Source organism: Neolamprologus brichardi, chromosome 1 (genome assembly GCF_056152115.1).
Source record: "Neolamprologus brichardi isolate AB-2024 chromosome 1, ASM5615211v1, whole genome shotgun sequence".
Lineage (NCBI taxonomy): Eukaryota > Metazoa > Chordata > Actinopteri > Cichliformes > Cichlidae > Neolamprologus > Neolamprologus brichardi.
The window spans coordinates 8,672,540-8,694,172 of record NC_142104.1 but is presented as its reverse complement, the minus strand read 5'-3'; the positions used below and the strand labels follow the sequence as shown (position 1 = coordinate 8,694,172).

The following is a 21,633-nucleotide window of genomic DNA, read 5'->3' as shown; positions in this document are numbered from 1 at the left end:
GGTTTTCTCTTTTGCACAAACCACAATTAAACTTTGCAAAAGAACATGAAAAGAAGCCTGAATATTCAGAGGATATTTCTGGTCAGAAGAGCTCAATTGTTCAGTTTCTGTGAGGTCCAGCATGTTAAACATGAGCCCTGCTTGGAATACCACAGTGCATAGTCTTTGAATTTTTCCAGCACTGCTTTCGTATGGAGGATTGAGTGTGCCTTCAAAAATACCTCATATGAAAAAATGGAAAAATAGACTGGAAGCTTGTTAATGAAATGTGTCCCCACACATAACAGCGAGAACTACATTTGAGTTCCCGCTGTAATTATAGTAAACTTAAACAAAATCAATTTCATTTGAATTTTATATTTAGTTACTCTAAAGTTTCACTCTTGAGTCATTTGATATTTAAATGGAATCTGCTCAAGTGTCTTAAGACTAAGCTAGTTTATGCATTTTTTTTTTTGTCAGGATCACAAGATATAATGGCCCATCAACCACTATAATTCACTAGATGGTAAAGCAAAACACTGAATGAGGCAGCAAATTCCAAACTCATGAGCATGTCAAAGATGATAAATTATTTGGCAACGTGTCCTATTTTGTAGTTGTTACAAAACCAATGAAACTCCAAAGTCATGGCGGTTTTATGCCTCCAGTCATTTGTGCATCTTAGTTTTGGTGTCTGTGAATTGTGTTAAAGAATGAAGGTGGCTTCGTTGTTGTTGTTCCTGTCTGCCATCATAAAGCAACTGCATATTTCTTACTTCAGAACTCAGCTCTATCCCTTGAGATATTTTCAGCAGGTATCTGAAAAAGAAAACCCTTTGACCGTAGCGAACCCACAGTGTCCTATTTCTCTTATTTTGCAAACTGAACAACAAACAGCTTGTCAGAACTCAGCAAGCACTTGCTTGGACACACTTTGTAGTGGAATGATGTCAGTTATTATTGTCAACTTTGCACATGCTTTTCCCACATGTGTGGAATAGTGGATTTTTCTCTCCTTGCTATAATGTTCTTATCTATTTATCTATCTCTAAAGTTTACTACATCGTAAAGTTTAGGTTTGCTAAAATCTGATAAAATGTTGTATTTTAGAAGTTGATGTATTGGTTATAGAGATTTGATCTTGCCATCTTTCTCATTACAATTTTTAAGTTTGTGTAAAAAAACAAATGGGAAATAAGGTAGCAAAGTGTTTCTGAAAGAGAACTTGAGTTTATTTGTTGGATAAGTTTGAGATTAATAGGGCAGACTTTAATCTGCCTGGTATTCATTTGCTGTATGTGTGTATAAACAGTTTAATGGTTGTCGCTGGCATGTTTTTCAAAGCATTTATCTTAATATGCTGCAACTCGAGCCAAAACACATCATGCCTGCGCAACATCCTGCACCAAATTTACCGAAACAAGCATATATCACAGCTTTTGAGGTTTACCTGTCAAGCATGATGATGTTTTGTGTATAGAAAATAGTTGACACACTTCTTAATTCCTGGAACGTTATGGTTGAACGGGCAGGCAAATGCAAAAAAAAAAAAAAAAAATTAGATGGAGAAATAACTTGTTGGTAAAGCAACCAGTCATTACTTGACGAATGCTTCATTAGAAAGGCGCAAACAAAGCAGCAAGCAGTTTTGTTTTAATCAACAATAACGAAGCCCAGAGGCATGTGGACATACAGGATTCCACCTCTATGCTGAGGGCATCCATATTGTTTGGTTTCTCAAACATCTTGACTGAGCTACATTCAAATAATGAGTCCTCTTAGAGTTAAGGTATGTTGTAACTGTAATCTCTGTGTTTTTTTTCCAGGTACTAGGTCGGTGCTTCCTCACGGTGATGCAGGTCCATTTCCAGTTTCTATCACAGGCTCTTCAGAAGGTCCAGCCCGTGGCTCAGTCTTGCCTGGCTGAGGCTCTTGCCCAGGCCCAAGAGCGCTGTGCCAATGCCCGCTCCCAAAGCTCTGACCTTGGGCCCCTTACAGAGCTGGAAGAAGCTTCCCGCTCATGGAAAGGTGCAGCTGAGGTATGCAGCCACAGCCCCAGGACTTTTCCAGATCTAAGCTTTGGAAATGTGTGGTTTGTTTGTGTGAGGTGAAAAAAACAGCTTGCTACACATTCCTGAAAAATGCCAACAATTTATGATTTCCAGTCCAAATTTCCCATTTCCTCTTTTCTAGGCTGTAGCTTGTCTGTAAACTTGCATTGCTATGTTCTTTAAAGCCTATCTCTATGTAGAAGAAGCTGTTTTGTAAGAGGACCCAACTGATCTCCAGGCTTATCAGTCTCCAAGGACCTTTTCAAGATTTGTTGTATACAGTGAAGCAGAGAGGAGAATAGTGGGTTGATTGATTTGTTAAACTCGGGCATGCAGAGTGTTAGCCCTGGAGGGAATCAGCCTGGATAGATGGAGACACCAGAGGGCTCATATTTCAGAAGCTACACAAGATAGGGTTTTTGCAGCATTGAAAGAAAACGATCAGTATTATATTAGCATTATACATTTATTCTCAAGTACTTCTTGTTTGTGGTGAGATTTTGTTGCAGTGCACATTTCATTGATGTTCCTGCTGTAAATTGACCCAGAGCTCTTTTGTATGCTGCTGTACCCTCAGGCCACAGCGAGGCTGAGAGAGAGGGGCCGGGACGGCTGCCTGGCAGGCATCCAGGTTCAGCAACTCTTTTGCTCCAACAACACAACCATCCCTGAGCACCAGCTGAAGGAGCTCAACATGAAGATTGACAGTGCTTTACAGGTACAGTATGAGTGTATAGATCAGGCTAGGAAATGAGTTGCTGTTATTCCAGAGTTAGACATATACTGAGGTATGTTTTAAAAATCAAATGGACTTTGGTCTTTGAGGTTTTCTTTTCATTTTAATGGAATAATACAATGGAACTAGATGAAGTCTTATATTATAAAACTATAATATAATTACTTAAAAAACCACAGTGCCAAGAGAGGAGAAATAAAAACTGTAACATATTAAAGTAACTGATCATTTCTTCTTCCCTGTCCAGGCTTATAAAGCAGCATTAGAGAGCCTCGGTCATAGTGAGTATGCTCTGAAGGCAGGCTTTCATCTCAACCCCAAAGCTGTGGAGGCAGCCTTACAGGTGTGTTCACTATCACAAATTGTAACCTTTCCATGTCAAGGTAGCATGCTCTCCCCATGCTTGTGTGTGTGTTCCCTTCCCTTCTGCTATTGTAGCGTGTTTGCTTAATTCTCCCGTCACTGTGGACTGGAGTTGGTGGCTGTCCACTGTTCCTAATACTTGCAATGATTTAATGCCTGTTAATTTCCCAGTAGCATAAAGTTTGTTTTTATGGTACTTGTATCATTTTAGTGTTGACACAGGAGTTGATTAAAGAATATTACGAACATATCTCTGTATTGTGTCGCTACTATTTTTTTTTTTATTTTGTTTTTTGCTGCAATGAGTGTTTTAGCTGTTGTGTGTTTATATCCATGCGTGTGTCGTATAGGGTTGTTGCAGTGAGGCTGAGGCTCAGCAGGCGGGCAGGATGCAGACCACCTCGCAGCCCATTCAGTGCGAGCTGCCCACCATCCCCGTGCAAATTGGCTCACATTTTCTCAAAGGAGTGTCCTTCAATGAGTCAGCAGCTGAAAACCTCAAATTGAAAACGGTATGATCCTCATCTCGTCGACATTCTGTTGGTTTTCTTGTTTCATCATCAAAACATTTTTCAGTGTTTTGAGTGATAACCTTAGCAGATATGCAGGCTCCTGAAGTCTCAAGTTGTTGTTGTTGTTTTTTGGGGTTTTTTTTTAATACAGGTGTCTATATTGTAACATCAGCAAATATTTGTGATAGGCTGCTTTGGTAATGGACCTCCATGTTTTGTTTCTTTAGCACACGATGCTGCAGCTCATTAAGGAGGCCCTTGGGCAGAACGGAGTGACACCCAGAGATGACTCTCCTGTCACTGAGGTCCTAAACCAGGTCTGCCCATCCAGTTGGAGAGGAGCTTGCAAGACAGCTGTCCAGCTACTGTTTGCCCAGGCTGGTCTGGTGAGTATAGATGTTATGTTAGGTCAGAGCACCATTCAGTAGTGTTTGTGAGAATTTCAAAATCAATGGAAAAAAATAAAGTGACTTTTATTATTATAAATATTCCTCTAGATTTTTTTTCAGTTTTCCTAAATGCTTAAGAAAGTCACCAGAAATGTAATTTATTTAAGTTATTTTATGTGTCTATGCCAAATGATGACTGGTCTTGTTAACATCCACTGTGTAGTTGGTACCTCAGAACAGTGGATAGAAGGTGGAATACCTGTGTGAACAGGCCTCTTCACTGACGGTTCATGCCACTGAATCCTCCATCTGAGTATCTGGTGGTTTGGCTACTTACATCCCATTGTTTGTACGATGTACTTGTACTGAAGATGAGCAGATCTGTGTGCTTGCTTTGAGGCAGCCAGGAGGTGTAAATGAACACCAGTGACAGACAAAAGGGAAGAAGCATTCCTTCAGCATCTGGCTGAAGGATAGGCTCGTCTGGACGGGTCTGACGAAATTCAAACAAAACTCCCCCACCCTTCTGTTGAAAAGGAGAGTTGTGGGCAGAGCAAGTCTTTCCTCAGAGTAACACCAGTGTGTTTATGCTTCAGTGTTTATTTCCTCTGTGTGGTCTGCCCTGCTTTGTGTGTCAAAACTGAGAGCTTGTTCCCGTCCAGCCCCATGCTAACTGTAAAACAATCCCTATATGATGAACGAGCGCTTTGCATTAGCTCCTTATCTGAGCCTATTACCACCAAACCCAAAATAGATCTTGCGGCAAGTAAGCATGGACACCCACCCTCGCACACATTGTATCTTCTCCACACATTTACTCACATGCTCATTGTCATGCAATGCACCAAACATGACTCCCACAGAAATGTTTCTCCTCCCTGTTTTCTTTACACTCATGTGACAGTTACAGTGAGAAGCACCGTTTCTGTTGTGTTCCTGGCAATGTTGCTCACTTTTTTTATGGCTGTCAGAGTGCACTAAAACAACACGACCTTGTCTGTTCTGCTGCATTACTTCTCTGTGTGTGTCTGTGTTTCAACATATCTGACCGACTGACTGCATCTGTGTGTGGTTCTCACATAGTTTGCCCCCCCCCCCCCCCTTTTTTTTTAAGGATGCACCTGCCTTTTTAATAACAATAGGGTAATTTCCTGCAATACAGGAAATAGACTCCTCCCACCTTCACTCCCTCTTTATGACCCAACTACTCAGGTCTCAAGGAGCCAAGGCCACTTTCAAAGAACTTGCAAATATATTTGACTCCCAGCAGACAGGAAGGCTTACCTGTGTGTTGTGACTTGCTGATTAAAGTCATTCACCTTTCTCACCTTGAACTCTTGCTGCTAAGTAGGAAATTAATGAGAGGTGTTTGACTTCTAACTATTTTTCCACAACATACCGTGCCTGGAAAAAAGTCTTAAATTAGACTGACATTTTCTTTGAGCATAAGTCATGTCTGGTTGCTTTTTAAGACTGTGTCAGTGTGTGTTGCTGTATATGTGAAGCAAGAAAACTTAAAGTATAGAGTTATGATTTCTAAACTGTGACACATTTATATTATCTCTGACAGAACAGGTATACATTTTTACTTGATATAAAAGTGTCATGTAGCAGCATTATGTGTTTATTTCCCGAGTGGGCAGAACACGACAAGCCCAGGCATGTCTGACAGCAAGTGCCACATGTAAACGGTGAATCGACTGGTTCTTATATAACGCTTTCTACTCTACCTGAGCACTCGGTGTGCTTTATAGCTCATTCAAGTGCTTGTTTTCTATGCTTAAGTGCTTTCTATCTAAGATTCACACGCTGCTGAATGCATCGTAGAGAAACCTGGGTTTTGCAAAGATACAAGAATACAATTTGAGTTTATTATCTTGCCCATGTACCTCAAGTTGGGCCTTTTTAGGGTTTGAAACCCACAGAGATGCGGTGTTTGGAGAAAATGCATCCCAGCTGTCCGATAATCTTGACACATAAGGGATAACTAAGGGTTTTGACAATGGTCATGACAAATGCATATTCATGATCAAGAAAATGACCTCGCAGCCCGTTGTTCGTCAGTGGTGCTAGTTTCAGTCATTACGCAAATGTACTGTTTATAAGGTCAAAGAAACCTGCATTCAGCGGAGACTGAAGACGTCACTTGGATGTGTGATGAAACATTTCTCCCACTAAAAATGCTACGTCCAGATGAACAGAATCAACTTTTTGGGTTGTCATGAAAGTGTTTTACTTCATCTGACAGAGTATATACACTTGTTTGTTTACTCATAGTTGCCAGAGTTTGTCTCCTCTACATAATGTTTAGTAGGTTTTTCACTTGCACGTACAGAAATGGCCAACAAGTTAATGTCACGTCATAAGCGGTCACGTGTCCCCAGAATCTCTATGCAAGCTTCCAAGGATGGTTTGGTAAAAAGGGAGCTACTTCAAATACTTCAAACCTCCAAATAAGCACAATAAAAAGCAAGAATATGCAAGAAGTGCAAAATAGGCAAGAAAACTGTTCTGACTAAAGGAGGAAACGGCAAACTTGTTTCACCAGTTAAGGGTCGAGCATGAAAGGAGGGCTATGAAAGGAGGAGATGCTAGCAGCTGGTGACATGTAGACCCTGACCAGTACAGGATTTTCAAGACCAATTCAGATGATATCTGGTGATTTTAAAAGTTCTATATTCCAATATATCAGCCACTATATTTATTTTTCTCAGACATTTGAACTATACATAGATTTACTAAACATTTGTCATGTGTAGTTATTTCTGAGTCCTTGCTAAGATGATATGACTGTGCACTTGAGAAATCTTTTTACGCCAAAAACAATCTTGTTACAGGAACTTGCGGATTACTTTTTTCCTCCCAATTCTGCCCAGATCAGCTGATTGTTGTGTTTGTGGCATTCCAAACATGGCACTAATAGGGAAGTTGCTTATGAAGTTATTTGCTCGCTTAGGAGCATGAAGAAGTTGATCAAAACATTTAAGCCTGGTTTTTCAAATGGTGCCAACAGTGAAGTTATGCAGTGACCTCTGGTGGACAAACTATGCAACACTGACACTGACTGAAGGGTGTTTCTCTAAGATCTTCTTTACTTTAACTTCATTTTAACCTTAAATTTAATTTAGAAGCCATTATAAATGCAGATATGAATATATCAGCACAAAGATAATATTCGCTGAGAATTTGTCTTCACTGATATTTCTGGGGGGACAAACTGTGAATGAAAATTTCTGATATTGTTAGATGGTGGTAAAGGAGGGTTTTAATCAGCTGGGTAAAATTGTAATTGTATCTGTCCGTATTCTGTAGAATTTGTAGAGTTGGTGTCTTTATACTCACCAAGTTTGACGTCACATTACCTGGCGTCCACCACGGTATTTGTAGCACTTTGGACGGTCTTGCATTTCAGTTTTTGTAACCTAGTGCATTGGACCACTGCACTGCAGATGGGTGGAAGATGCGAGTGTACGTTGGGTCAGTTTTTAACCTCGATTTTAATGATAGTCCTGTACCGAAGTTAAGAGAGCTACAGATATACAGAGGGAAATGGTGCAACAGTTTGAAAAGAAAAAAGTTTGTGGAAAAAAAAATAGCAAAAAAACTTAGCAGCACTTCAGCACAACCTTTTTTCAGAAGATAAATCACAATAATGGAAAGAAATGGCAGGAAAGGTTAAGATGGCTAACAGAAGGGTATTTCTGTGTCCTGTCAGGTGGTTGTCGATACTGCGCAGATTGAGAACAAGGAGGCCTATGCTCCCCAGATCACTCTGGAGGGATCCAAGGTGGTGGTCCAGGTTCCTTCTACATGGTGAGTACAACATGAGAAATGCAACACACAAGTTGTTTTTATGAGTTGTTTTTTTTTTTTTTAATGTGGCATATAGGTAATATGTATACATTTTTTCATTGTTTTTGTTTGTATACGTGTTATTCAGCCTTTTTGCCAGGAAATCATAATTAAAACAGGTACCTGGGCTGTTTACTACAGTCGCAATCAAAAGTTTAAGACCACTTGAAAAATGGCAGAAAATCATATTTTGCATTGTTGGATCTTAACAAGGTTTGGCAGTTGGTTTTATGATGGCAAATATCAGCCATAGACTGATTTTATTTAAAAAAAAAAAAAAAAAAAAAAAAAAAAAAAAGGATTGATGAGGCCAACCACTAGTCTTTGAAGACAAGTTATGATGCCTGGAACCAGACAGGATGAAAGACGGGCTGGATCTTATTGTGAAACGGGGGACAGACATGAGCATAGTCTGCAGTCATCAGAAAAGTGTTTACTGAGATCACAGACCAAGAGAGCTGAAAGTTTGTTTTTTGTTTTTTATTTGTTTTTTTTATAAACTTCTTTACAACAGAAAGTCTTTTTGCAGCCAGAGGAGTTGCCCCCTGCTGGCTATTAACAAGAATACAGGTTTAAAGTATTAATGTGTTGGCTTCACTTTTCAGAGCCTGAAGCTTTATTCATCTTTTACAAATTCTGTGGCCAATGCTGATGTTTAAATACATGACAAAAAAACAAACAAAGAAAAACTGCTCTTACACTGCAGAACTTCAACTTTATTAATTTATAGCATCAGCTGTAAATTTTCAAGCACACCTACACATGTGCTGACTGAGCTTTGGGTAATAAATCAATCTGAACCTTTTCATTGTGGGTTTGTGAGCAGATAAGTAACATACAAATCTAGACTGTTGGAGACAGTTGAAAATTGAAGGCAAGTAAATTGAAGTTGGTATTATGGAACAAATCAACACATGCTGTTGATTTGGACGGTTTTATACAGACTTTAAAGCTTAAGGCTCAAGAGGAATTGAGAATGTGTTTGATATAAAATTTTAAAATTTAATAAACAGTGAAATGCCTTCATACTTAGGTAGTATATAAGAGATTTTTGTGTAAATGCTCTGTACTTAAAAACTGAGCCATATCATTGGTATTTGTGGTGTTAGAAAAGTCAAACTGGTTTTTGATTCAGAGCACTTTTATAATGGTGCTGGAGGAAGGCGTTTCTCAGAGGCTTTTATTTAACTGACTTTTTTTTTTAAAGTTATGTACTCTAATGCAGTGCTGATATTATGTGTGTTGTAAATCAAGTCGAACTAGTCAAAGCAAGTATTATTTTAGGGAATAGGGGAAGTATTTCTTCTTAAAACCTCTGTGTCATGTCACACGACATAGTTTTGTGATGAGTTTGAGTTTTTTATTTTAATAAAAGGAAGTGTGGGATCTTTTCTTGTTTATAAATATCACATGCCAGATATTCATCTCACCTGAGCCTTTAAGTGTAAGACATATTGTTGGACTCACAGATCATGTCCTGTCCTGTTGTGAATGTTTGTGTCTTTGGGTTCAGGTGTTTGAAGGAGGACCCAGCTACTATGTCCTTACTCCAGCGAAGCTTGGACCCAGAGAAGACACTTGGTCTCGTAGACGTGCTTTACACAGCGGTGTTTGACATCAACAGGTGGAAGGAGAGAAAGTGAGTAGATGTTAGTAATGATTAACTATTTCATTCCATGTTTTGACTAGCTAACACACATTTCTTTTCTCCTGTCCACAAAAGAGAGCAAGCCTTGCCCACTATTCAGATACAGCTACAGAGAGAGAGCCCAGACTATGGCATCCCCACAGACTTGCCTCCAGGTACCAGCTCCAAGACCTCTAGTGGACTGCCCAAAACTATATCAAAGCTGACTTCCAAGTTCACAAAGAAAGTCTCATCCAGCTCAAATAGCGGAGGCAGTTTTTCCATCCCTAGTACTCCATCTCGCAGCATGCTAACAACCAGTAACTCTGAGGACAAGGCAAAAGGCCTGGGCCACAATGATGGAAGGCTACAGAGCATCCTGCAGATGGGCAGCCTGCCTTGTACCTCTGACTCCACTCAACAAAACCAGCTGGCCAACGGTTCAGTTTCTGAAGACCAGGGGATGAACCTGCCCACAGACCAAGAGATGCAGGATGTCATTGACTTTCTCTCAGGATTCAACATGGGCAAATCCCAGCAAGCCTCACCCCTGGTCAAGAGGAGGAACTCTGTGGCTTCTGCTAATCCTGCTGAGCTGAAGCCCCCAAGTGGTCCTTCACAAGCCACCTCATCAATCTCTCACAGTGCCCTGCAGCCTCCAGCTCAGACCCTGCCTCAGCCCCAGCCTCAGCCTCAACCTTCACAGCCAGTACAGAAACAACAGCCTCAGCCTAATCCACAGCCGCCTCCCCCACAGCAACAACAGCCCCAGCAGCAGCAGCAACCCCCTCCTCCACCACCTCAGCAGCCCTCCCCACAGGCCCAGCACCTCTACTACCAGCACCTCCTGCAGCCCATCACTCAACAACAAGCGCCTCCCCCGCAGCTTCCTCCCCAGCAAACCCCACCCCAGGTCTTACCACAACAAAGAGTGGCAAGCAAGTGGCTGGGCACTTCTGGGCAACAGCCTCCGCCGCAAGGACCCCCAGCAGGGCTATCACCCCTAGGTCCCATTGGGCAGTGGGCATCATCTGGACTGCCAGACTTGAGCTCAGACCTGTACAGTCTGGGCTTGGTCAGCACCTACATGGACAGTGTCGTGTCAGAGATGCTGGGTCAGAAACCCCAAGGTCCTCGTAACAATACATGGCCCAACCGGGACCAGAGTGAGGGAGTGTTTGGAGTCCTGGGGGACACATTGCCCTTCGACCCAGCAGGTGATGTTTACCTTACAGTTTCATGTCTGAGTTTACATCCATATGAAACAGAGTGAACATTTATTTATATAAGAACAGCTCAACTCTTTAAGTTAAAAAGAAGGCAGACACTCACATCCTCACATGAAGAAGTTGAGAGCACAAAAATCAGGTTGACTAAATTCACCATTTTTTGTTACTTGCATTATGCATTTTGGTAGTGATATCCATTAACATACTATGTTCTTATTAAATAAACAAATAATGTTGATTGTGATGAGATGAGGGAACAAACCAAAGAGCCTTTTATTTAGTTTTCTTTCGCTGGGTTAGGTTAAGTTTCAGCTAATCCTGCAGCATTGATGGCACTGACTTTCATTATTTTAAAACCTCAGAGAAGCTTAGTAGTGTCTCTAACACTTTGAAAGGTATAGCTGGAGACTAATGTTCAGGAAAGGGGTGTGGGTGGCCTGAGTCTCCCTACAGTACAATCAAGCTGAAACCATTAAGAAGATGATAGTGGGTATCAAGCTGACTGTAAAAAGTTTTTAATTTAAATTCAAATCTTAATTGTGTCATAAAAGAAAATTAGCTTTCAAACATCAGTTGATATCAAAAATAAAGATGCGACTACCAGACAAATATTACTACAGTGCATAAAAGACACTCTAATTTGATTAAATTGAGCAGATTTTTCTTAAAACCTGAAGGGTGACATAAGACACCTGATATCAATATTGGTCAGGTAGGATGAGAAGTTGTGGCTACAACTGTAAGTTGGTGATTTAGCTTGTGTCAGTTATATTTTTTACAGTGCAGCACACTCTTTTGATTGTGTTGAGGCCCGTTGTGCAGAGTTGACTTAAGGCTATTGTGATTTTTCTGCTGTGGTAGACAGTCTGGCTGAATAGATTGAGCTCCAGGGAGCGAAAGAGAAAAGCTGAGGGTGTCAGAAACTCATAGTTGTGTTTATCCTCCCTTTCCACGCGCAGTTGGCTCGGACCCGGAGTTTGCACGTTACGTCGCCGGCGTCAGTCAGGCCATGCAGCAGAAACGGCAGGTACAGCACATTCGCCGCCCCAGCAACACGCGCAGCAACTGGCCAATGCCTGATGAGCAGCACAGGACCTGGTCCCACCCAGAATACTTCAACGAGGGGTTGGTACCCATACATCTGCTTTTACCACTCATTCATTGCCAGACAAATTGACATTTTAGCACGTGTCCCACATTGGGATGTTTAAGAATATATAATGACCCTCAATCAACCAAGCTATTTCAACTAGAATCAGAGTAAGGGCCTTTTTATGATGCATGGTTTTAGTTATTCAACCTATGCTGTTTCATTTATATGTGACAGAGATTCTAAAAATGCTCTTATGTTATTGGTTAAAAAACACCAATTCTACAAATAAATTACATTTTATAATATGTGTCTATTACTATTTCAAAAACAGCTGGTCTTTGGTTCAACAGTACTAAAAAAATACATTTTAAAACTTTGGGTATGTCTAAGTGAATTCTACAGTATTCTGTTATCATTTTAACTCAAAAAAATATCAATAAATAAATTGTAATAAAGTCATCATAGTCATCATGTTTTTCATCCTTTTCCTTCCATGCTTCTATTTAAAACTGAACCTAAACAAACCTTTGTAGAAATGTATTACTTAAAAAAATGATAAATGGAAAGAAACTGATACCGTTGAGCTTTCTGATTACAAGCATGTCATTTGTTTATTGTTGGGATCTGACCGATCAGTATTATATGTCAGTATTAGCTGTTTGCCAGTCTATCTCCGTCAGCATTCATTAGCCGATAAATGAAAAATTAAAGAAAAGAAACCATGTTATGAATATTTACTTTGCATAGTTTGTCATAGTTAAGGTCATTCATGCATGTAAACCAGTAATAAGAACTGCAGCAAATGTTAAGATCATTTCTTTATTTTTTGTATGTCAGAAAGCAAAAGAAAATCAGTCAATCAACAAATGTCAGTTTTGGTCTTAAAATTCAGTTACACTCGGACTATTATAGGTAAAGATCTTAACACCAAACATTCAATTAAAAAAATTCATAAGCTTTTAGTGATTGGCTTTAAGGTTTGTTGTGACCAGGTTTCAGATAGCATCTCAGAGCTGCTCTCCCCTGCCACTGTGTGCACAGCCTGAGGCAGATAAGAACCTTCTTGCTGTTGATGTCTCTGAATTTAAGATTAGCAGATCATGGTTCTGCTGTTGGAACACCTAAGCTCTGGATAAATCTGCCTGAGGAGCTGTTATCATCTTTTAGCTCAAACATTTGTTTCTGCTGATATCATTCCTTTGATTGGCCAGCCATGGTTGCATTCCTGACATTGTTTTCACTTTGAGAGTCTGTCTCTGTGTGTGTGTCTGTCATTATGGCAGTGCTCCTGTGAGGCAACTAGCACAAAGGTGTTTTTGAGGACTTTTAAAAGTGTTTGTTTTGTCCAATTGATTTAAATTATGTAAACAGCATCCAGAAAGTCATTTAGGATAAAAGAGAAATACACTATACAAAATAAAGTAAAATGCAGTACAATATTGTTCTATCTTCTGTTGATGTAGCTTTGACAAAATCATATACTCTTAACCACAGATAAATAAATGCTTCCAGAGCCAAGAGCCTATGAAGTCAACAGTAAAGTGTGTACAGAGGTCAGGGCAGGGGGCTGCCCCATAGATTTTTGAGACTGGAAGTCTGTTTGCAACCAACAAAGGTCACCCCCTTGTGGCCATTGCAAAGCATGCATGTATCAGCAACTTCACATTTTAAAGCCAAAAGCTGTAAATGACAGCAGTATGCAGCATCCTGCTGATTCTCAAATGTGACAAGTACAGATCAGTGCTTTCCTGTTTGTATGTTTGCAATGCAGGGATGTCTGACTTTTAGTAGTTTGAGAACCAGCATACTGATGGGTTTCACATATGGTACATTTGTTTTGAAATGTGAAAGCTTTCCTCGTCGTAAGCACTGGCATAGTTTTAAACTGTCAAACTGTGTCATGTGATATTTTGATTATGTTTTTAATTTGTCCAACATCAGCAATAAGTGAGGCATTTAGCATGTTTATCCTGGGTGCTCTTGTTTAATTCCACCCACATGTGACACGCCATCCTGCTCACAGATGCAAGCAGATAGAAGTAAACAAGCCATCATTGCAGTTATGCAATCTCACTTTTAAACCCTATGCAAAAATGTATCACTTTTACGCAGCTTTTGCTTTGAATAAAGGCCGAGAGATACTGGGCTTTAAATTCATATGTTTAAGTGGTCTAATTTTGTTGGTTTTGTTATACACAATTTTTAGTAACTAATAGAGAAATTGCTAACACCTTCTCTGGTTGTGCCCACAGTGATGCTGTAAACAGCGGCTGGTCAGCCAATCAGGGGGACTCGGCCAGCTCTAGTGACGAGACATCTTCAGCCAATGGTGACAGTCTGTTCTCCATGTTTTCTGGGCCAGACCTGGTAGCTGCAGTTAAACAAAGGCGGTAAGTCTGAAAGTCATCCACTTGTATTGTTTATCTTGTTCTGTCTTCCTGGTTTGGTCATTACGGAGCCCCGCAAGGGACATGGGAGAAAAAAAATAAAGCTGAAGTTTTGCGAGATCTCGCAAAAGTTTAGCCGCATTCTTCAGAGGCCGCCAGCTCGAAGCTGGGTCATGATGTCATAATGTGCCGGGAGTGCGGTGTTCCCCCCGACTGTAGTGAGCCTCGACCTCCCGTTAGCTTCGAGATGGTGGGTAACAGACGTCTCCTAAAACGTCGGAGCACTTTTGCAAATATGTGATGTCATGATAAACCGAGCAGATATTTGACGTTTACACAGCTACATTCACGCCTCAAAATATCTTAAGTTTAATTTGTGACCCTCAAAGAGTAATATTAAAACTAAGTAGCTGCCGCCATTGTTGGAAACGAATTGGCTGGGCCGCGCTATGAATTCTGGGATAGGTTGGGTTACGAAGGATACACAGACTCGGCCTTCAAATGTGACCTGTGAAGTATGCAGTCTATTTTGCGAGATCTCGCAAAACTTTTGTTCGCAAAAGTTCATCTTAATTTGTTTTTCTCCCATGTCCCTTGCAAGGCTCCGTAGATCATTGTGTTTATCTCAGTAAAAATATCTGATGAAGTTTAACATTCATCAGATACTCTTTGTGAGTATGTTCAATGTAGATTTCTCTGTCCTCAGGAAACACAGTTGTGGTGAGCCTGAGGTGTGCACTCTGCCTTCACCACCTCTCCATCACATCGGCGACGATAGCCAGGTAAAGTTTGAACCCCTCTGTGCCAGTGAAATGTAACACTTCATTTTATTTTACGCTGGACTAATTATAGATTCCTGTGTTTAAGAATGGTTTAGGAACTCCCCCAAAATAATAAATGTGTCAAATGAATGTGAACAAACAGCTGCTATGACTTTGTCCTAAATGTCTAGGTATCAGCTGAACTACGCCCAGATCATACTTTTATGCAATACTTGTTTGCACCACAGGATTCTGCAATGAGTCGGTGTAACATCCGTATAACCAGGCAGGTCATTAATGGTAGCACACAGTGGATGTAGCCACCGTGACGTCATGGATTGGTTAGGGAAGTCCCATTGTGAAGCGTTTTCAAGCAAGGGTAGGAATTGGCTCCAGAAGTGCATAATAGATTGCTGTGAACATTCCCATGAAATCCTCCTTTCTGACTCTTGAAATTACCTGGATTTACAAAATGAGCCTAATATTCTGTTTAATATGATCTGAAAGTAGTGATTGAGATTATAAAGTCACCAGGAAAATACAGATTAAGTCACGTTCAATTCCTCTTCATTCTCAAACCCAGAAGCTACATCCGTGTTTTACACACATATATTAAAAGATGGCTGTTGAGAGAAAAATTACAGTCTAGGAAAAGCCAAAACCTCTTGAGGAGATTGGGGCAGGGCTGTAAATTAAAAGAGCAGGAGCACTGGTGAAATGCTGCCCCCTGGTGGGCCTTTAACCATTTCTACTATTTTTGATTGCATGTTGACTCGTCATTTTCCGGCCTCCTCCACAGGACAGCAAAACTAAAACTTGGCCTCCCAAAGCACCGTGGCAACACTCCACCCACACCAACACCATGCCCAATCCCAGCTCTTCCTTGTACCAGATGAACATCCCTCCTTCTTCCCAGTGGGGCGACTCCATGCCAATGCTCCAGTCTCCCGTGTGGTCTACTGCCAGCGACTGCCCCCCCTCCACCGGCATCTCCTCTGGTTTTCCGTTCACCCAGCAGCAGCAGCAGCAGCAACAGCAGCAACATAAACCCATGACCAAGGGCTTTAAATCCTTCCCCGTCAAGCATGAGCACAGACCCTCCTACCTTCACCAGTACTGATCCCGATCTAATGTCTAACGAGTCCACGGTGAAGTGCCACAGAGGACCCGTAGCTCTGTTACATGAGCCACTGAGTGGGCCGAGCTACAGCCATTACACTCCACATCCCCAGCGAATTGGAAAATTTCAAAAGCCTCACAGGCAACGTAAAGTATACACACTGGCTCGACATTTTTTTGTATCTATATTTTTCCATGTCAAACATCCCCATCAGAAAAAGATGTATTTTGAAGTTTTTCAAACTGCCATGTTTTAACCATGAAAGGTGCGCATGTCGTGCTGGCAGCAGTTAGTCAGGTGGTCGTTTCTCTGTCTGTCGAGCAGAAATTTCCTCAGACAAGAGCTGGAGACGTGCACAGCCGTCACCCACTTGCTTCTGCAGCTAAAAGTGTGAGTGTGTGTGTGTGTGTGTGTGTGTGTGTGTGTGTGTGTAGAGGAGGGTATTACAAGGGGGCAGGGGCTTAAAATGCTCTCATTTTGCCCGTAATAAATATACTGTGTCTACATAGCTGTAACTGCCAAATCTCATGCAAGATGACCCAGAATACAGCTACCATCTACTGTTTCATAGCTTGTAAAATAGTGAAGTTGAAATATAAATATTTAGTACTTTTTATTAAGAGGCTTTGAGCAGGCTCAGCATAAATATAGTAAGTCACTGCAGAGGTGTAATTTGAGAGAAATACACTACTTTTTCAACAACTGACCAGAGTTAAGAGTTATAGCAGTAACTATGTGCCATGTTGGTATCGATAGCACTTGCAGAATATTATTTCCAACCAAAGCGTTGTTCGGAAGACGAATGGTGCTGAAGAGATGAGTGGCAGTCTGAGATTATTGATCAACATGAAGTTAAACACCCTATTGGATGTGAGCATTAGGGAACATCTTCATTTCCTCTTCTCTAATTGGCAGTTGTTGGCTCCAGATTGACACTAACTCCCATAAACCTAACGTTTCTTCTTTGTTTAATAACACAATATTTTTTGTGTACAATTATTGACAGTATTAATCTTATTTTTGTATTTTCTTACATGTTATACCATACTGTATGTTAGTATTCCTGCAGACATATTACATAAAACATTATTTTCCACCTCCCAATATGTGAAAAAAGCACATGTTTTTCCTACAGAGTTTAACTACAGCATCGATCGATAAAGGTTACCAAATATGCCATGCTAAACACTAAAACATTGTGTAACGAGGGTGGGTTTTTTGTTGTTGTTGTTTTGTTTTTTCAAGCCCTTGTTTCCTCCGTTCCTATGGCAGTGGGCTGTATTTAAAAGCCCAGAATGTTATCTTTTTGTGATGTTTGCGGATGCCAATGTTGCCTGTATTTATGAAATGACACCATGTTTTCAGAAAACTAACATACTTAACATGTTTACAGAGAATTGTTTGCTGTATATACATATAAATATATATCTTTTTATAGTTAATGTGCTTTGCACAATCAAGATATAGGGTTTGTTGCTTTTTGTCTGTGTTATCTCCCTAACTGTTGCAGCCTTTTTTAAGACATCAGTACAGACCTTGGACTGTAACTGTTAGCTTCTCAGCTGTGTCAAATGGTTTACTAGTGGCTTCTAAAAAAAAAACACAAAAAAAGAGAAAAATAATAATAAAAACATGTTGCCCTGATAGAAGATATGAAGGGGGGCTGCTTGGCTTATGTTGCTTATTGTTCTCTTGAGCTGGCAACTGAATCTTTCCAAGTGTACCAGCAATGCAAAAAATAAATAAAAATAACTAGCAATTCAAAATGCTGTTGTTTTTTTTTAAATTTTGTTTTGTTTTTTTAAACATAAGTCTCTTGCTGGTTTTCATTTTTTCCTCCCACTTACTTCACCTATCGTCTGCTTTTCATCTGGGCCTGGATTACAGGGACAGCAGTCTAAACAGACCTCCTTCACAGCTGCGTGCTCCAGCGCCAAATGGGGAGAACACACAGCCATTCCTAAGCCAGGCAAAATGTATCTCTCCAGCATGTCCAAGACACAAAACAAGACAAGGAAGCTTTCTTAATCGAGACACAGTTGACCCTCAAAATTTGCAGGGGTTACATTCCTTTGAAAAACTGCAAATTCTGGATGTGGTTCAAAAAAGCCTCTCTTTTAATTTAAGGTTAGTTTAAACCCTAAATATGCTTTTGTGTGGCGTCTTAGCGCTTTAAGAACAAAACAAACAACATACAGATAGCTACACGCAGTGATGCTGGACCATCTGCCAGAGATGCATTAAGGAGAGCTGAATAACGCTCTCGGATTGGCTACTTTCTGCCTCTGAATGGTCTCTCACCATCTCAAAGATTTCCTCTGATACAAAACTGCAACTTTGTGGGGGTATACTGTAGCCTGTGTTGTTAGTTTCTGTATAATGTAACTTGGATATATGTAGGTGTGGTAGCTTTCAAGTTGTAGCTCAAGGCCTCAGAGAGGAAAGAAAAACAGCAGGGGTGTTCTAAACCAGAGTGATAAAAGATGCTCCTGCTGAAAGCATTTAAGTGGATGTGAACTCTACACCTCAGGTTTACTATAACTGCAAGCCCTTGTGAAACCCTACGCATGATGTGCCCATTCCTTATAAATTTTAGTACCTAGTGCAGTTAACACACCTTTCACAGATATGAATGCTGAGGAAGGTGTTGGGTTGACTATAGGTTGTACAGATTCTGCAGAATAATTCAGGCGTAGCAGGGGATTAGTGTGCATCAATACAATATAAAATCTGAAGAGACAAAAAGCACTCATGACTAGTGCAAATAAAATTTTATTTTGTTTCCAATTTTGTCCGCAGATATCCAGCTCGACCCTGAAATGGTTTACGTCACTGAAAACAGTTCATACTGAACAGTTTTTTTGTTGTAAGATCATTCTCGACTGGCAGGGTGCTTTGAGAGGGCATTTTCTGCCAAGGCTAGAGACCTTTTTCCTGACAAATAACAGGAGGTGGATCCTCTGCTTCCATTGTCCATATCTCCAAGTTTTGTGAACTCCACCTTGGCAGTTTCTGTGCAATTATGCTGTTAAATGACCACAATCACATGCTTCTGAGGAAGAATGCAGCTGTCACAGAAACTGCAATCAGCTGCCCTCTGTGTGCCCATTCACAGCTGCTGCTGAAGCTGATGTGTCATTAGATGTGCACTAGAAACGAAGACAATAATAGAGCATTAGAAACAAGCCACCTCCATCCTCATTATTACTGCTGCTTCTGTGTCTGGGCTGTGTTTACATTTGATGTGGAGGCTGCACTGTCGGGACTTGCATCAGCTATGGTTGCCAGATAGACAATGTTGCGATGCAGAATCTGTTGGTATCTGTTGGAAAATGGAAAAAATAAATAACACCACTATGAAGTCAATCAACAGCATTAGTGGAGGAGAGGTTTGTGTAACTTACTGCACACACTCCACCGCGCGTCCTTTCTGCATGTACTCTGTAATGCATCTGATCAGCTGATCGTTTTCATCCAGTAACTGGAACAAAGAGAATCCGGTAGGACCAGAGAGAAATTTAGAGAGCGTAAAGCCACTTACAGCAAAAAATAACAAAGCTTTTCACGGAGTATTGAACCATGTTAAGATAAGGCCCTACCACAACCACTTTTAACATTTTTATCTAAACCCGTCACCGGGACAAGTCCGTGTAAAAAGTCAACAGCCAAATGCGATAAGGTTACCAATTCCCCCCCCAAATAAGGGTGAACGTATAAACCTGTTAGCAAGCTAATTGCTAATCCAAGAACGATCGATTCATAAAATCAACGTAAAAGCTTCTAAAATATACGTTCTTGGTGTCTTACCCTCTGTATCGTCTCTTGGTTGACTGTAGCTTTTCCTCTGAGTTTCTTTGGTACAAACACAATCGACATGTTTAATTTAATCCTACTACAACGATTTCGCTTTTACGACGTCAGCTGACCGGAGAGCTTCTTCTTCGTGGGACGTATTACGTTCGACTCACACACGGGGAGGCAGGCACAGCCCAGCGTGCGAGCCGCCCGTCCAACGGCCGAGGGAAACGTCAGGGGCGGGGAGCTGACCAAAGATGATATGTGCAGAAAGATGGAGCACTCCATTGCATCGAAGGCTGAACGCTAGATTAAAGAAGCTCGTTTCCGCCACTGAAAAGAGTCTTTTTTTTGCCATCTATGTGTGAAAAAAAAGCCGACGTACTATCGCATTGTTTTAAAAAAATAATAAGATAACCTAAAATTGTAGTTTTTAAGTCGAACTTTAAATAAATTAATTGAAATTTTGAATTAGGAATCCCCAAGTTTGTTGGAGGTTTTGATAGATTAACAATAAACTGGGGAGGAACTGTCAGGTGTTCAGCTTGATAAAGATGTCTTTCACGTGCATGTATGTGTATTTGCATATTACACTCATTTGATTAGGTATTAGTGATGGGATTACCGGCTCTTTCGGCTCGGCTCACTAAAAAGAGTCGGCTCTTTCGGCTCCCAACCGGCTCTTCAGGTTGTTTTGTTGCTTTAATTAATTTATTATTAACAATAATATAAAATTATGCACAAAAGGAATTACTAATGTAAAAAAGTGGTTTTATTTATATATGTTTATATATAAATATTTGCGGTTGCCCCTAGAGACAAAGCACATACACGTAAAAACTCCAAAAAGCACGTACAAATTCCAAAACACATTTCTATCGTTAACTGACCTTCCAAACCAGAGCTACCTAGATCACTTAAATTACACAATTGAAAGCATATGTGTATTGTTTGTGTATTTATACACAAGCACTCATATATATTCAAATAATTAAAAAAAAAAATGTTCATTTACCTGTTATTACCACACACCAAATCCGTTCGTTGGTACTTCCTGGCTTGTGTAGCCTCTAGGTAACAAAAGCTCAACACTGCGCCTAGCATTCTGGAGCACTTATGTTGTCTTTTGTACGTGCTTCGGAGTTTGTACGTGCTATCGAGTTTTTACGTGTTTTGGAGTTTGTATGTGCTTTGTCTCTAAGGGCCACCGTAAATATACTTTTATTTATTCACTCCACATAAAATGTAATAAATAAATCATATAATACAAAAAACAACTATTCACATTTCAATTTTTAACTATTTAAATTTTCAGCTTTTTCCTTTTAAACAAATTTAAGGTGAAACAACACAAAACACTGCAAACCACAACACAATTAAATATAAATTAAATTATGAAAACAAAAAGAAGATGCATATTCTCTCTCATATGGGCCTGCATGAATAAACTTTCTGAATCCTCTGATTGTTGGAGTGGCCAATATTGTAGGACAGGGGTCTCAAACTCCAGTCCTCAAGAACTACTGTGCAGGCTGCAGGTTTGACAGGAAGAGTTGGAGTAAGAAAGCCATTGCTAATAGGTCAGAATAAGGCAGAGAGGCTTGCCTGGGCCATGAAACACCACTATCGGACTACTGAAGACTGGAAGAAGGTATTAGGGACTAATGAATCAAAATTTGAAATCTTCAGTTCATCACTCAGGATCTTTGTACGCTGTCGGGTAGGTGAAAGGATGT

General features: G+C 40.4%; 2 protein-coding genes across 2 annotated transcripts in view; one reads left to right on the top strand and one right to left on the bottom strand.

The window, feature by feature from the left end:
- The window catches only part of garre1 (granule associated Rac and RHOG effector 1), a 38,724-nt gene extending 20,856 nt beyond the window's left edge, over positions 1–17,868 (top strand). The window contains exons 3-14 of the mRNA XM_006779757.2: positions 1,809–2,021; positions 2,611–2,751; positions 3,017–3,112; positions 3,483–3,644; positions 3,872–4,030; positions 7,749–7,846; positions 9,399–9,524; positions 9,609–10,729; positions 11,701–11,866; positions 14,087–14,224; positions 14,928–15,003; positions 15,782–17,868. Coding sequence (XP_006779820.2) covers positions 1,809–2,021; positions 2,611–2,751; positions 3,017–3,112; positions 3,483–3,644; positions 3,872–4,030; positions 7,749–7,846; positions 9,399–9,524; positions 9,609–10,729; positions 11,701–11,866; positions 14,087–14,224; positions 14,928–15,003; positions 15,782–16,102 — 2,817 coding nt within the window. The 3' untranslated portion in view covers positions 16,103–17,868. The remainder of the gene's footprint in view (positions 1–1,808; positions 2,022–2,610; positions 2,752–3,016; positions 3,113–3,482; positions 3,645–3,871; positions 4,031–7,748; positions 7,847–9,398; positions 9,525–9,608; positions 10,730–11,700; positions 11,867–14,086; positions 14,225–14,927; positions 15,004–15,781) is intronic.
- Positions 17,869–18,858: 990 nt separating this feature from the next.
- Positions 18,859–20,109, bottom strand: ss18l2 (ss18, like 2). The gene is made up of 4 exons (XM_006779756.3): positions 19,910–20,109; positions 19,507–19,583; positions 19,340–19,424; positions 18,859–19,251 (listed from the first exon to the last, which is right to left on the bottom strand). Exons 1-4 carry the CDS (start codon positions 19,976–19,978, stop codon positions 19,189–19,191), a joined length of 294 nt encoding a protein of 97 aa, XP_006779819.1. The 5' UTR covers positions 19,979–20,109; the 3' UTR covers positions 18,859–19,188.
- Between the last annotated feature and the right edge of the window lie 1,524 nt (positions 20,110–21,633).